The sequence below is a fragment of the Pygocentrus nattereri genome, chromosome 3 (genome assembly GCF_015220715.1).
Source record: "Pygocentrus nattereri isolate fPygNat1 chromosome 3, fPygNat1.pri, whole genome shotgun sequence".
NCBI lineage: Eukaryota > Metazoa > Chordata > Actinopteri > Characiformes > Serrasalmidae > Pygocentrus > Pygocentrus nattereri.
The window spans coordinates 8,112,807-8,127,076 of record NC_051213.1 but is presented as its reverse complement, the minus strand read 5'-3'; the positions used below and the strand labels follow the sequence as shown (position 1 = coordinate 8,127,076).

The 14,270-nt window shown below is 40.3% G+C and overlaps 1 protein-coding gene across 1 annotated transcript in view; it reads right to left on the bottom strand.

Moving 5' to 3' along the window:
- The window catches only part of LOC108431948 (amyloid beta (A4) precursor protein-binding, family B, member 1 interacting protein), a 52,387-nt gene that overhangs the window by 19,118 nt on the left and 18,999 nt on the right, over positions 1 to 14,270 (bottom strand). Inside the window, exons 2-6 of the mRNA XM_017705448.2 lie at positions 13,374 to 13,433; positions 9,112 to 9,217; positions 7,860 to 8,185; positions 4,761 to 4,838; positions 725 to 884 (exon numbers count right to left, since the gene is read on the bottom strand). Of these exons, the coding sequence (XP_017560937.2) occupies positions 725 to 884; positions 4,761 to 4,838; positions 7,860 to 8,185; positions 9,112 to 9,217; positions 13,374 to 13,433 (730 nt within the window). The remainder of the gene's footprint in view (positions 1 to 724; positions 885 to 4,760; positions 4,839 to 7,859; positions 8,186 to 9,111; positions 9,218 to 13,373; positions 13,434 to 14,270) is intronic.

The following is a 14,270-nucleotide window of genomic DNA, read 5'->3' as shown; positions in this document are numbered from 1 at the left end:
GACCATGATTACATGGTTGAACTGAGTGCTTAATGTTCAGGTACTCAGTTATGCTGAGTAGTTTGTACAGATTATGACCTTCACTCTATTGGAGCTATTGCCTGGCATGAGGTAGGCATACTAATACACTGAGAGCTGTCTAATTAACCCTCTAAATGGTCTGGGCCCACAGGCGGGCTTCAAGTTTTACTACACACTTTCAGGGGTGTGTAATCCCAGGCTTATTACATACGAAGGCTTATTATTCAGGGACGTTATTACAGGGACGTCAGTGCAAACTGGTTAAGCTATTCTTAGGTTATAGAAGTGTGTAATACAACTTTGGACTTCCAAGCAGAGCAGGCCACTTAAGGGGTTAATTTACAATAAAAATAAAGACTATTTTTGCTTTTTCCTGTAAAGTTCTTTTTTTGCATAGTGGGAATATATAATGCATATGGGGCATTTTATTATTATTACACTTAAGTGCCTATAAGTGCTTACACACACACACACACACATACATGTACAAATAGTGATATGTACTAATAATATATATATATATATATATATATATATATATATATATGGGTATATTATTGTTAGTACATATCACTATTTGTACATAGATACTACATGAGGAACATTGTATTACTACATATGGGTAGTTTTATAATGAGAAGGTATAAATCAAGTGTGTGTGTGTGTGTGTGTGTGCGTGTGTGTGTGTGTGTGTGCACCTCACCTGTCTGTAGCTCTGGGTTGGTCTCACACAGGCACCAGTCCACATTTCCATCGCAGTGTGTTTTTTCAAACAGGTTGTCAATCACATCTCTCACCATCTGTCTCTCGTCCACCATCAGCGTCTTAGAGCCGCCATCCTTTATCTCCACCTTCACTATCAACTGATCACACCAAACAGCACTCACATCACACACTGCTCATATAAACACTGAACCACTGCAGCACTGCTGGCCCACAGACTCCAGCATGTGGGGAGTAGTTCCCTATGAACTGTCACAGATGGTTGTGGCCGGGGCAGAGCTGCTGTTTATTTTATTTTTTATAAGATATTCAAATAAATCACCCACATGCAAAATGATCCTTATGAATTTAGGGTCGTGTTTGCGTAGCGTTCGGCCCTTTATTAGAATCATTTATTACCTTTAATATAAATAAGAAGCAAAAGTCATGGGTCAACCCATGTCAAAGAGACAGAGGTCATATCGTCTATCAGTACTGGCACAAATTACTCCCAGTCACCTTTTTAACAGAAACATCTGACTTCATTTGAGAAAAACTTACTGGAACGTTCATATTTCTTTTAATCTCAGCTCCAAGGAACATGTACAGGTTAGTTTTATTGTACATACTGTTCAATAACTAAAAATTAACATTATTAAACAAATATTATTATATATTATATTCCTGGGAATGGGCAACCAGAAGGAGAACCCCAGAGTTTATTAAACTGAAAAATAAGCTTAAAAATCTATTTCGAGTTCTTATAAAAAAACAGGACAATTGCACTGACAGTTAGGCCACAAAAACAAACGCCTGTGGGCTTTGGAGGAAAAGCTCAGTTCCTCTCACTGGGCAGAACGTGCCATTCATGCCATTCATGCTGTGGGCTTGACGAGAACATTCTCGAGAAGTGGCGGGGCCGTTACTGCTGAAAACTGCTTTAACCTTGGTTAGTTTCAGAAGGTCTCTGACATCACCTCTGAGAATAGCCAGCCCACACCGCAAAACCACCTGAGCTGTTCCTCTGGTGCTGGTCTCAACACTATTTCCTGTGTGTCTGTTTACTGAACTATCAGATAAGCTTCAAATTCTTCGGTGTCACAAAGGACAAACAGACCGTTTTCCTACTGCAGTTTAAAACTGTGGTTGGGCCAGAAAATCTAATTAGCACAGTTGTCCACTTGCACCAAATGTAGTCTAAGCCATGTTTGGTGTCTGAGATTTGCTTCTTTACGTTTTGCAATGGAAATACGAGACTAATGTGGCTAAAATGTGAAGGAAGCTTCTAGTTCTTATGTTATCATTGTGTGAACACCATGTCTAAGTCATGGCATGCACCACAAACTGCGTCAAGTTCTTACGTAATCTCGTGTAATATTGCTAATGTGGCTTCTGACAACATATGACACAGTTATCTTTAAATATGGGTGAAGGTACGAGAAAAGCTACCGTTATAGTTAGTTAATTTAGGCATGAAATTGAATCTAAATTTTTAAATCTAAATTAATATTCATTACAAGTTAACTACATGAGCCTTCATGCTAAACTAAAGAAGGAACACCAAATGCCATAGCACCAAACTCATTTTGAATGTTGTGTACAGACGGCAAAACAATTTTAAGGTCCATCTGTATAAATGTATTTCCATGAATTCATGAAACTGTAAACTCACAGTAGTGCTGAAAAGTCTATAATAGTGCTGATAGGCATTTATCCTCTCTCTGGCAGCTCCAACTTCCCCAAAATAATCTGCACTCTTCCTCTCTCATTGTGCACTATGGCCACAGGTCAACAGTCTCCACTCCACATCCCTGATATTGAGAAGCTCTCCGCGCAGTTTTGAATGGGTGAAGGATACTTTCATACAGTATTTCACCATTCATAAGCCATCTAGATCAGGGATTGAATACACACCCATCTATCTCTAGACAGCGTGAGGCTTGACGGAGAACAGAACTCCAGACTCCAGAGTCAAGAGGCAAGAAATAAACTAAAAACTAAAAGAACTATTTTACCATGCAAATAATCTTTCAGTCACACAAAGGGAACTTTGGACTTTGGATGTTCATGGTTCTCTACAGAGTCCACTTTAGATACTTTGTAGATACTTCATTTACTTTCAAGTTAAATGCAACTAATATCTACTGAATCCACCATTGACCTAAACCTGGCTCTAACCCTAAGTGCTAACCCTGACCTTAACCTCAACTCAATGCCTTAATCCAGCCCTCACCCTGGCCCAAATCCTCACCCCAACCCCACCACTGTTTAGAATCAACTGAGTTTCAACAGATAGTTCGTAAACAATTTGAACATCTGTAGATAATCTATAGGGGACTATACAAATAAAGTGAGACCGAACCATTTTCTTTACCGATGACCCCTTGAAGAACCGTCTTTTTTAAGAGTGTAGAACAATGAAACAAAAAGGATTCAGTCAGTAACAGCATAAGCTAAAAAACATGAATCCTTCTGGGAAGGATACATGCAATAAATAAATAAATAATTCCTTTGTGGTGTAAACGACATGGAAAAAGACATGGAAAAAACGCTAACAGTGAATAGAAGCTAGCAGGGACAAGTTAGCATTATTGCATTAGCATGTCTGCTTACATTACTGTGGAGCTGCAGCATTGACCTAGTAAAGCAGGAATCACTCTTGGAAGGTTACATGCTTACAGTCTTTCTGATTTCTATGGCATATCTGTGATTCATACCATTGGGGGCAGTCATGGGCTGGAGGTTAGGGAACCAGCCTCGTGATCAGAAGGTCGCTGGTTCGTTCCCCAGAGCCGACAGTCCATGACTGAGGTGTCCTTGAGCAAGACACCTAACCCCCAACTGCTCCTTGGGCACTGCGGACTGGGCTGCCCACCGCTCCGGGCAAGTGTGCTCACTGCCCCCTAGTGTGTGTGTGCTCAGTAGAGTGTATGTGGTGTTTCACTTCACGGATGGGTTAAATGCGGAGGTGAAATTTCCCTGTTGTGGGACTAATAAGGGTCTCTTAATCTTCATTAAAACACAGTTTCATGGTAAAGCAGCTAAAAATGAATGGGAAGCTAGTGGGGACAGAGTTAGCATGATTTCATTAATGTATCTGCACCAAATATCTGCTTTCATTCATGGTCCATACTGTGTAGCAACAGCATGACTTAGTAAACCGTGTATCATTCCGGGGAAGTTTAGTTTCTCTTGATTTGAGAGATTGAAATGCTAAAGCGGCTAACAATGGGGAAAAGTTAAGTGATACTTTATTAATCGGGGAAACAACCGGGGAAATTCCACCTCCGCATTTAACCCATCCGTGAAGTGAAACACCACATACACACCAGTGAATAGACACACACACTAGGGGGCAGTGAGCACACTTGCCCTATCCACGGTGCCCGGGGAGCAATTGGGGGTTAGGTGTCTTGCTCAAGGACAGTCACATGCTGTCAGCCCTGGGGATTGGACCAGCAACCTTCCGGTCACAGGGCCAGTTCCCTAACCTCCAGTCCACGACTGCCCCTACATGTGCCTGTTGCAGTCCCACCTGGTCTGTGTCACTCTGAATACCCTGTACTCTTAGTGTACATACTGCATTAATGATTGTTTGTGGCTATACATTGTATTTATTGGTTTTGTTTCATTCCTATTTGTATTTATTGGTATTGTGTGATTCCCATATAACTATGGAGTTCACCAATACAAATTTATTACAGATGCAGTGTACTTGGTCAATAATTGATTCAGATTTTGACAGTTACAGTCACATACTGGCCCTCTATACTTTCATTTATAATGATAACTGTGAAGAGATGACTGGAGTGAGTTTTTTAGATGGCAGAAAAACCAAAAATAGTCTTTTTTTCTGAGCAAGTAGGTTAATCAGCCACTCTCCACCCTGATATTTCTTTCCAAGCATGGGAGCTTGAGAAAAGACTCAAGGATTTGTGTCTCAGTCAAAGGCATAAGAGCTGGAAACCCTAATCAACAGTGTTTAGCAATTTATATAAAGTGTTCTTTCAAGAACTTTAAAGACACTCATTTCTCACCTTCTTCACTTTGGCTTCTTTCAGCTTTTCCAGGGCGAGTTTAATCTTGTCTGCTTTCATCTGGGCCTCTACATCCTCCTGAGGACATCAAAGGTCACTGTCAAGTCACACATGCTAGGAAGTGAAAATATGATAATACTGAAGATTATATCTGATGATCGATAGAGGAAGTTGGAGAAGTACTGTCCAGCATTCATTATAGATAGAGGAAGACTGCTGCAGAAGTAAGTCCGGACTCAGACTCAAAATATTGAACCAGAATGAATGACAAGGAATTTGTAGACTAGCATTCAGTTTATTTGGTTTTCATTACTGTGGTAGAAGCCTTGAGCCAGATGCCTCTCATAATGGTCACATTTTCTTTGGAGCTGAATACAGTGGAATATGATTGGTTGTCATGGTTTCATTTGCTTGCTGGTCAGCGAGTGTTTAAGTTTATAAAGAAACCAGCTACAACACTGATGTGATCCTACACCATAAGTGTGAATAGCTCTTGTGACGTCTTCTAAATTAAGAATATTTTTCCATATTAAATAACCATTGTTACCATAGAGTAACAATCAGTGGCACTTTATCTTGAGTGGTCCTGTTTAGATTAAACAAACACTCAACAGACTCTCAGTAATATGTCAAAAACATATGAGGGCTAGGATTAGGTTTTGGGTTGAGGTTAAGGTCAGGGTGAGGATTAGGCCCAGGGTGAGGGACAGGTTTTGGGTTGAGGTTAAGGTCAGGGTTAGGATGAGGCCCAGGGTGAGGGATAGGTTTTGGGTTGAGGTTAAGGTCAGGGTTAGGATTAGGCCCAGGGCCAGGGTTAGGTTTTAGGTTGAGGTTAAGGTCAGGGTTAGGATTAGGCCCAGGGTGAGGGTAAGGTTTTGGGTTAAGGTTAAGGTTAGGGTTAGGATTAGGCCCAGGGTGAGGGTTAGGTTTTGGGTTTAGGTTAAGGTCAGGGTTAGGATTAGGCCCAGGGCCAGGGTTAGGTTTTGGGTTGAGGTTAAGGTCAGGGTTAGGATTAGGCCCAGGTTGAGGGTAAGGTTTTGGGTTAAGGTTAAGGTTAGGGTTAGGATTAGGCCCAGGGTGAGGGATAGGTTTTGGGTTGAGGTTAAGGTCAGGGTTAGGATTAGGCCCAGGGCCAGGGTTAGGTTTTGGGTTGAGGTTAAGGTCAGGGTTAGGATTAGGCCCAGGGTGAGGGTAAGGTTTTGGTTAAGGTTAAGGTTAGGGTGAGGATTAGGCCCAGGTTGAGGGATAGGTTTTGGGTTGAGGTTAAGGTCAGGGTTGGGATTAGGCCCAGGGTGAGGGATAGGTTTTGGGTTGAGGTTAAGGTCAGCGTTAGGATTAGGCCCAGGGCCAGGGTTAGGTTTTGGGTTGAGGTTAAGGTCAGGGTGAGGATTAGGCCCAGGGTAACGGATTGGTTTTGGGTTGAGGTTAAGGTCAGGGTTAGGATTAGGCCCAGGGTGAGGGTTAGGTTTTGGGTTGAGGTTGAGGTTAAGGTTAGGGTTAGTATTAGGCCCAGGGTGAGGGTTAGGTTTTGGGTTGAGGCTAAGGTTAGGGTTAGTATTAGGCCCAGGGTTAGGATTAGGTTTTGGATTGAGGTTAAGGTCAGGGTTAGGATTAGGGCCAGGGTGAGGGTCAGGATTAGGTTTTGGGTTTAGGTTAAGGTCAGGGTTAGGATTAGTGCCAGGGTGAGGGTTAGGATTAGGGTTTGGGTTGAGGTTAAAGTGAGGGTTAGGATTAGGGCCAGGGTGAGGGTTAGGATTAGGGTTTGGGTTAAGGTTAAAGTGAGGGTTAGGATTAGGGCCAGGGTGAGGATTAGGATTATGCTTTGGGTTGAGGTTAAAGTCAGGGTTCGGATTAGGGCCAGGGTGAGGGTTAGGATTAGGTTTTGGGTTTAGGTTAAGGTTAGGGTTAGGATTAGGGCCAGGGTGAGGGTTAGGATTAGGGTTTGGGTTGAGGTTAAAGTGAGGGTTAGGATTAGGGCCAGGGTGAGGATTAGGATTATGGTTTGGGTTGAGGTTAAAGTCAGGGTGAGGATTAGGGCCAGGGTGAGGGTCAGGTGTCGGGTAAGGTTGGTAAGGTTAGGTTTTGTGTAAAGGAAGTAACACATTAACAACACATCAACTTAATGGAAGTAATGTATCACCAGAACATCCACAAGATATTTGCTTCACTGTATTCAGATGCTCCACTACTGCTACTTCACTGATATGCTGTTGATGTGTTACTGATACTCTGTTAATTAATCATCTACAATGAACCACTCCAATTAAAGTGTTACCGAACAATCACATTTGGCTATTTTTAGTGTCAGAAGGTGCTGCACCAAGCCAGAGGTTTGAAAAAAATATTTTTTTATTATTTATTTTTGTACAGTAAAAGCCATTTTAGTGAACAAAACTAAGGAGAAAACATGCCAGTGATGTCTTGGGCGTATTTCAAACTGAATATATTTCAAATGGAGTATGACATGCACAGTCTGTACATTTCTTCTTCTTCAAACATTTAGGCAGAATTAATTTATTCAACCAGGAATCCAGAATGAACCATAGCATGATGATAGAGAAGACTATTTATTTTTTCATATGACAGAGTCCAGCAACGCATTTACATTTTTAGAGTTTGTGTTGGTGAAATATGAAATACTTGATTGTAAGAAGGCAGTAAGTGCTGAGATAGCAGCACATATGACATCACAGACTGAAGTTTGAGTGTAAAGCACCCACTGGGACTCTGGAACCACTGTAAAAAGTTATGACTTTTGGTTTGCGTGTTTATTTAGAGGGCTAGAAAAAGGAATGAAGACTATTTGTCAGGGTGACTGGTCCTTTTTAACATCAACATTTACCATCAGGTGGTATGAGTAGAGTAGACCCTCAATCCACCCTCCAAAAAAACAAAAAAAAAGCTGAAATGAAACCTACACCACTGCTATTCAGCATAGCGTAAAACTGAGGGAACTGTAATAAACTTTTCACTCTGGTCATGTCCTGCTGTGATCGCACCAGCCCTGTATCTGTCACTCTGATAAACTGTGACCTGTGGAGGAGGTGTTATGTGGTGCAAGCATGTCTAAATGTAAAAGTGACTCAGAATGGTACTTACCGCAGATGCTTTGGAGCTCACTGCAGGCGGGGGTGGTACTGAAGTGTTTGAAGTGAGATTAGGGGCGTTACTAGCAGGGCAAGGGGGTAGTTCGTTCTTAGGCTTTGAAGGTGGTGGAGCACCAGGGGCAGAATGTGGGACATGAGTAGGAGGGGCTAAGGGGGCAGCAGGGGCAAAGTGAGCTGCTGGAACTGTTACAGCTGGGGGCGGCTGAGGCTTTACACTCCCTCTCTCTGCTGCAAACTTTTCTTCTGTGGCGCTCAGGTCAGCCACCAGATCGGCCATTAAAGCGTCCAGGTCGTTGTCCTCCAGTTCATTTAGGGATGCTGAGAAGAGGAAGAAGCCAAAAGAAGGGTTTTTAATTACAGTGAGCTCAGAAAGTAAGGTTTGAAACCAGGCGTTGACACACACACACACACACACACACACACACACACACACACACACACACACACACACACACACACACACATATATATATATATATATGAACAATTATTTGATTATTTTTACACATTATGACTAATTATAATAATACATTATGATTTGTGATTATGAGCTATGAGCGATTATTGCGCAGGGATGTTTAGGCTGCTGTTATGAGATTAATGTTGCTCTTTTACTTATTGTGTACTCTTCCCGTCATCCTTTCCAATTGCCATTCACCACTTTCTCAATATATTTCTTCTGGGAAAATGGTAAAAAGCAGTCCGGATTGGTTGGCACCACAGGGATTCCCAGTGACTGTATGATATATTTGTTTAATGCATGCTGGGTATTGTAGTGAAAGAACACTGTCAAATGAATATATCAGAACTCATTCAAACTGAGGAAGCTCTACACAACATGACAAATAACATATTAAACTCTTGTTTTAGGCCAAAATGCTCCTATAAGCAGCCATAATGAAACGTTACTCAAATATCTGTTTTTATCAGCGCCCACAAGCTAGCATACTGTAAATACCCATGTAGGTCAATGCTTATCTGACCTTAGCTGGCATCTGCACAGTAGCCAGATATGTTCCAGAAGAACAGTCAGTCCCACATAACACACTAATGCATGTGTGCAACTTGCCCTGTGCTCCATCATCATTTTGTGCAATTTTACGGCTAATTAATGACATGTTTCCTAAGAAAAGTGATACATGTGACGAACAGGGCCTCCCAGCACAGGTTAAATGTCTGGCAGGAACAGCGTTGGTGGAGGAACAAAGCGCTGCACTGTAGAATCATGTTCCAGCACTGTTTACCATTCAGATCTGTGAAGCCGATGGAAAAGTTGAGGTCCTGCATGGAGTTGGACTTAGAGCTAGAGTTGGAGGGGGGCTTAGGCTCTGTAATTTCAGTTTCCAGGCTCTGGAAGAAATGCAAATAAGAAACAGATTAGTTCACAGATATCAGCTACATACTTTCATACTGATGTTTACTTTATCAGTATCAGCCAAAGAACTTTCAGTTCTGTATTCACAAGCAGCAATTTTGTTAGCCTCCTGGTCTGCAAATGCTGCTCTGTGCGCTTGTCTTGGTTAACTAATTCATTTTTAAAGCTCGGAAGAGCCAGAGAACTGGATGTTTGAGGACCAGGCTTATGCGTATCTAAAACCCCCAATGCTGAGGCTTAAAGTGACTATTTCTACCTTTTAACCTGATGATCTCTGTTAACACCATGTGACTTGTCAGTGCTGCTGTTGTACTTATTTTGCTATGTACATGGAACATGAGTCGAACCTTAGTCTTCATTCTCCTTTTATTGTGACTTTGATAAAACAAATCAATAAACATTTCCGTAGTGATCCGAATTGCATTCCGAACAGGCCTGTCGCTGTGGGTGGGCCATCACTATTCAGTTAGATTGCTAAACCCGTCCAAAATTTTTTGGCATATAAAGTTGGCATACAGGTTTTATGCAGACTTAATTCTCTTTATTTTTACAAAAAAATAAAACATAGCTATTTTAGGGCAAAAACTGCCTTTGCAAAGTATTAAATATTTCTTTATTCTGGCCAATAATGATTAAGCAAAAAAGTTGTGATTGATATTTTAACACTAAGTACTCATATACATGCTGGAGTCTTTAAACACCTCAGTGTCACCGCTGGACTGAGAACAGTCCACCAACCAGAAATATCCAGCCAACAGCGTCCTGTGACCACTGATGAAGGACTGAAGGATGACCAACACAAACTGTGCAGCAGCAGATGAGCTGTCGTCTCTGACTTCACATCTACAAGGTGGACCGAAAAGGTAGGAGTGTCTAATAGAGTGGACAGTGAGTGGACACAGTGTTTAAAAACTCCAGCAGCAGTGCTGTGTCTGATCCACTCAGACCAGCACAACACACACTAACACACCACCTATGTCAGTGTTACTGCAGTGCTGAGAATGATCCACCACCCAAATAGTATCTGCTCTGTGAGGGTCCATGGGGCTCCTGACCACTGAAGAACAGGGTAAAAGGGGGCTAACAAAGTATCAGAGAAACAGATGGACTACAGTCTGTAACTGTAGAACTACAAAGAGCAGCTATACAGTAAGTGGAGCTGATAAAATGGACAATGAGTGTAGAAACAAGGAGGTGCTCATAATGTTATGCCTGATCGGTGTAGATTCCAAAGTACTGTTGAGTTACATAAATTACAATAAAGGACTTGACAAACTTTTAATTTATACAGTAAATTTGGTGCTGCACATGCTGAAAATTTTGAATATTTTTGATTAAGGAGTGGCATATAGATAATATGTCTTTTAAGGCAGAAGAAGAATTGAACCAAAGGACGTAGACCTATTTAATTAGATCAGGAGAATCTGTAAGGTCTTAAAGTGAATCTCAAGCTTAAATACATAAAAAAGTATAAACCCAGTAATGTGAACTCTTTTTTGACCTCCTGAAATGATTTTAGACCTTCAGATTGAAAAATATCTTTAAAAGTATGTATGCTCTGGAAGGACCAACTAATATTGCTGCTGTTGGAAGAAAACCTTGTATCTCCAAAATGGTAACTTTACAGGAGAAGGAAAAACCTACTTTACTTTTAATGTAAGTCAATGGAACCAGACATTTTTCCAAGTATTTTTGGGTCATTTATTTTAGTCAATTCGTCATGAAATTTAGACACAACGTAAAGAGTAACACATATTTTCAAATTATGTCAAAAACGGAAAAGCATCAAAAATGGAGATAGAAGGTTTTCTTCTGACAACAGAGAATCACAAATAGCTCATTGCCAGCAGAGGTAATTCTGACTGGAGCGCTCAGTCCGTTCTGAATCCATAGCTTGATGACACAGAGGTTGTGAACTATTTCTGTTGTTTTGCTCATTTCTACCATCAGTATCATTTGCCTGAGGCTACGTTTACATTACAAGCCGTTTTACACTCATTTAAGTAAGTGATTTAAATCGGATATTAATGTGAACGAACCGGCATCCTGAACTGACCCTCATGAGCTCCTCCTACTCAGTAACGTCACGTGACTGAATCACTGCATCATCAGCACAAACTAACGAGCAGAACGAGCTTCACAAAAAGCTGCAATTTCAAAGAAATCAAAGGTAAGAAAGGATTTCAGTCATCCAGAAGTACTGATTTGTGGTTTAGAAACGTTTGTGAAGGGAAGGCTTTTCTCAGGTCATATTAAGCTAACGGTGCTCTTAGTAGGCCTTCAGTGTGAAAGATCATATAAATCTGGATAACCTGTGCTCTGATTTTATCATTTAAAATTTGACATCGAACTCCTACCTTGACCGTGTGGTAGAGGAGAGTCTATGGATTAATCCAAGCATTTCTCAATGCCAACTTCAATACTTTTCCTCAACATGCAACAAGTATACAACCTTGCTAAAATTTCAAACAGTACAGTTATGTAATGGTCTGTTTCTCTAACATGAATTAATGCCAGCTATGCCAGTGATGAATCACCATTCAAAATTAAATTTAGTCTAGATTTAAAGCCTAATCCCAGTCTGGAGAACTAGCCCTTAAAGAGCAAATCCAGGGTCATTCAATTCAGTCCATCAGGGAGCCTCACCAGCAGCAGCGCCATCCTGCACAACAAAACTTGATCTCACTAGTGAGCTCATCTGTTTAGTAACAGAGAACCTCATTGTCACAAATGGATGCTTTTTAGAGTTGGAGCAAATGCCTGCAGGCTGGATCTGGACTGAATTGAGCCCTTTTTGATTTAATTAAATGTATGAGATGTCCGCTACATGCAGAGCTTCTGGTTTTATTGACCACACACTGTGTATACTGTGCTCATTCTTCATCTAGTGGGGTTCCTTATGAGCACTGCAGACTGCAGAGTTCACATAAAGGTCAAAAGCAGTGATGTTTGAATATGATCAGAGAGTTGAGAGCATTTTAGGACAAAGCACTTTGAAGTGGACACAGTGGTAAAACTTGTCTATTCATTATTGCGCTTAAAACGTATTTAACAGGTCATTACGTGCCCATTCATTAGGAAAAACACAAATATTAGAATAACTATTTATTTGCACTGTTCTAACTAGCTTGCAGGATGTTAAGTACTTTGTAGAACAACAAAGAAATTGTTGTTATGATTCATATATTTTTCATTAATGTAATACAAATAAACAAGTACACCAAAGTAAATTAAATATTTTATATTTTTAAAGGTAAAAAGTAAACACCTTGTAAAAATGTTTCTAAATTACATTTATATATATATATATATATATATATATATATATACATAAAACAGTACCTTAACTGTGTAGGTGTAAATGACATAGACTTATATGTAGAACCTAAACCTGTATGCATATGCAAAGCAATCTAATTTTAATAATGTAGTCAATCAACTAAGACATGATTGTTGTCTGATGTTACTTCTTCAGTTTTGCCCTGGAGCTACCAGGCACATATAGCTAGCAAGTAGTGAAAGTAATGGAAGCTTATGAAGCTTATGGTTTAAAGTACATGCCTCATGACACACTTGTTTAAGAGTTGTTCAGTAATCAAATAGACTTTCTAATGTGATTTCTGACACTGTATTGCTTGCAGTTAATGGAAATGGGTAAAACAAGAATAGCAGCCTGACTTTTTTGGCAGTTTCAAGTCTTGATTGACTGACTGTATTTGGGGTAACGGGAAAACTTTATATAACTATTCCAGGAAAGGAGAACAAAAGAATGACAAAGAAAGTTGGGCTGGAATTCAGAGAGGCTGCCTGGTTGCAGCTTGAAAGTCAACCTTCCAAATTTGAATTATGGAGCAACAGATACACAAAGAAACAAAGGCAGCGGCGGGAAAGGGTGAATAAGTCTCATGGACATATGGCTCCGTAGAGTGTGTGTGGGTGGATATAAGCTGGAAAAGAAGACTTCGATTTGTTCATTCGTCTAGGATTGGTCTCAGTGGCACAATGGAAAGAGAAAATAACTCTCTGGAAGACTGTGACTTTTAACATGTTAACTCATAACTCATTACCTCATACTATAGACACAACAGAGGCTTAGAGACGCGTAAATTGGATGAGATTGAATCGCCTTACCTGTGTGAGGAGATCCATCTCCTCCAGCATGTCAGTAAACATGGCGTCAATGTCGTCCATCTGCAACAAGCAAGAGACCAAGCATGTGATATCATCCATACACTTAATATTGCACAAACAAATGTGAGACACATATGAGGAGAGGCAGCATGGAGGAATGATATGAACGATCAAACAGCAAAAAGACCAAAGAAGAAACGCTAAAAACATAAACAATGACTGTCGTACGCAATCTTACTCATCAGTCCTAAAGACTAACGCAGGTTAACGCATGTTGCAGCCTCTGAATATAAGCATGTTCAAACTGTTTACGCCTCATTTTAGATGCTGTTTAATTGTTTCTCACTCAAAGATCAGTAAAAGAATCAAATTCTGTTTGAAAGTGCCGATTCCGAACTTTATTTCCAGACCAAATTTGTATTTATAAGTAGAAGTGGAGATATTTTATTATAATAGGATTTTCTACAGGTTTAAAGTAAAATAAACCTGAAAGGGTTAAAATAAAAATGTATTCATGCTTATCCATTAGGTCACTTAAGCAAAGTAATAAGCAGTTATAATGCACAAATAAAAAGACTAATAGTGAGCTGTAATAGTTGATGTAAATGAAGATGTGATGAAGCTGACAGGTTTAATGTTGACAAAGTAAGATAAGGAACCAGCAAGATCTGATCTGACAGATGATAGAGTAGGGCTCACTTTTTGGCAAGCAACCAGTTTTTGTTTTATGTGTGTGTTATAACAGCTCATTACATTTTTGGATGCAGTGAATATCCATTAATAACGCTGAACCATCCGTAAACCCTTTATAAGAGTATTCTTGTATTAACATGCTGATTAGTCTGGTTTTGTAGAAACATTTTGGCAATGTTTTTGTCACTTTTGGGGCATCAAACC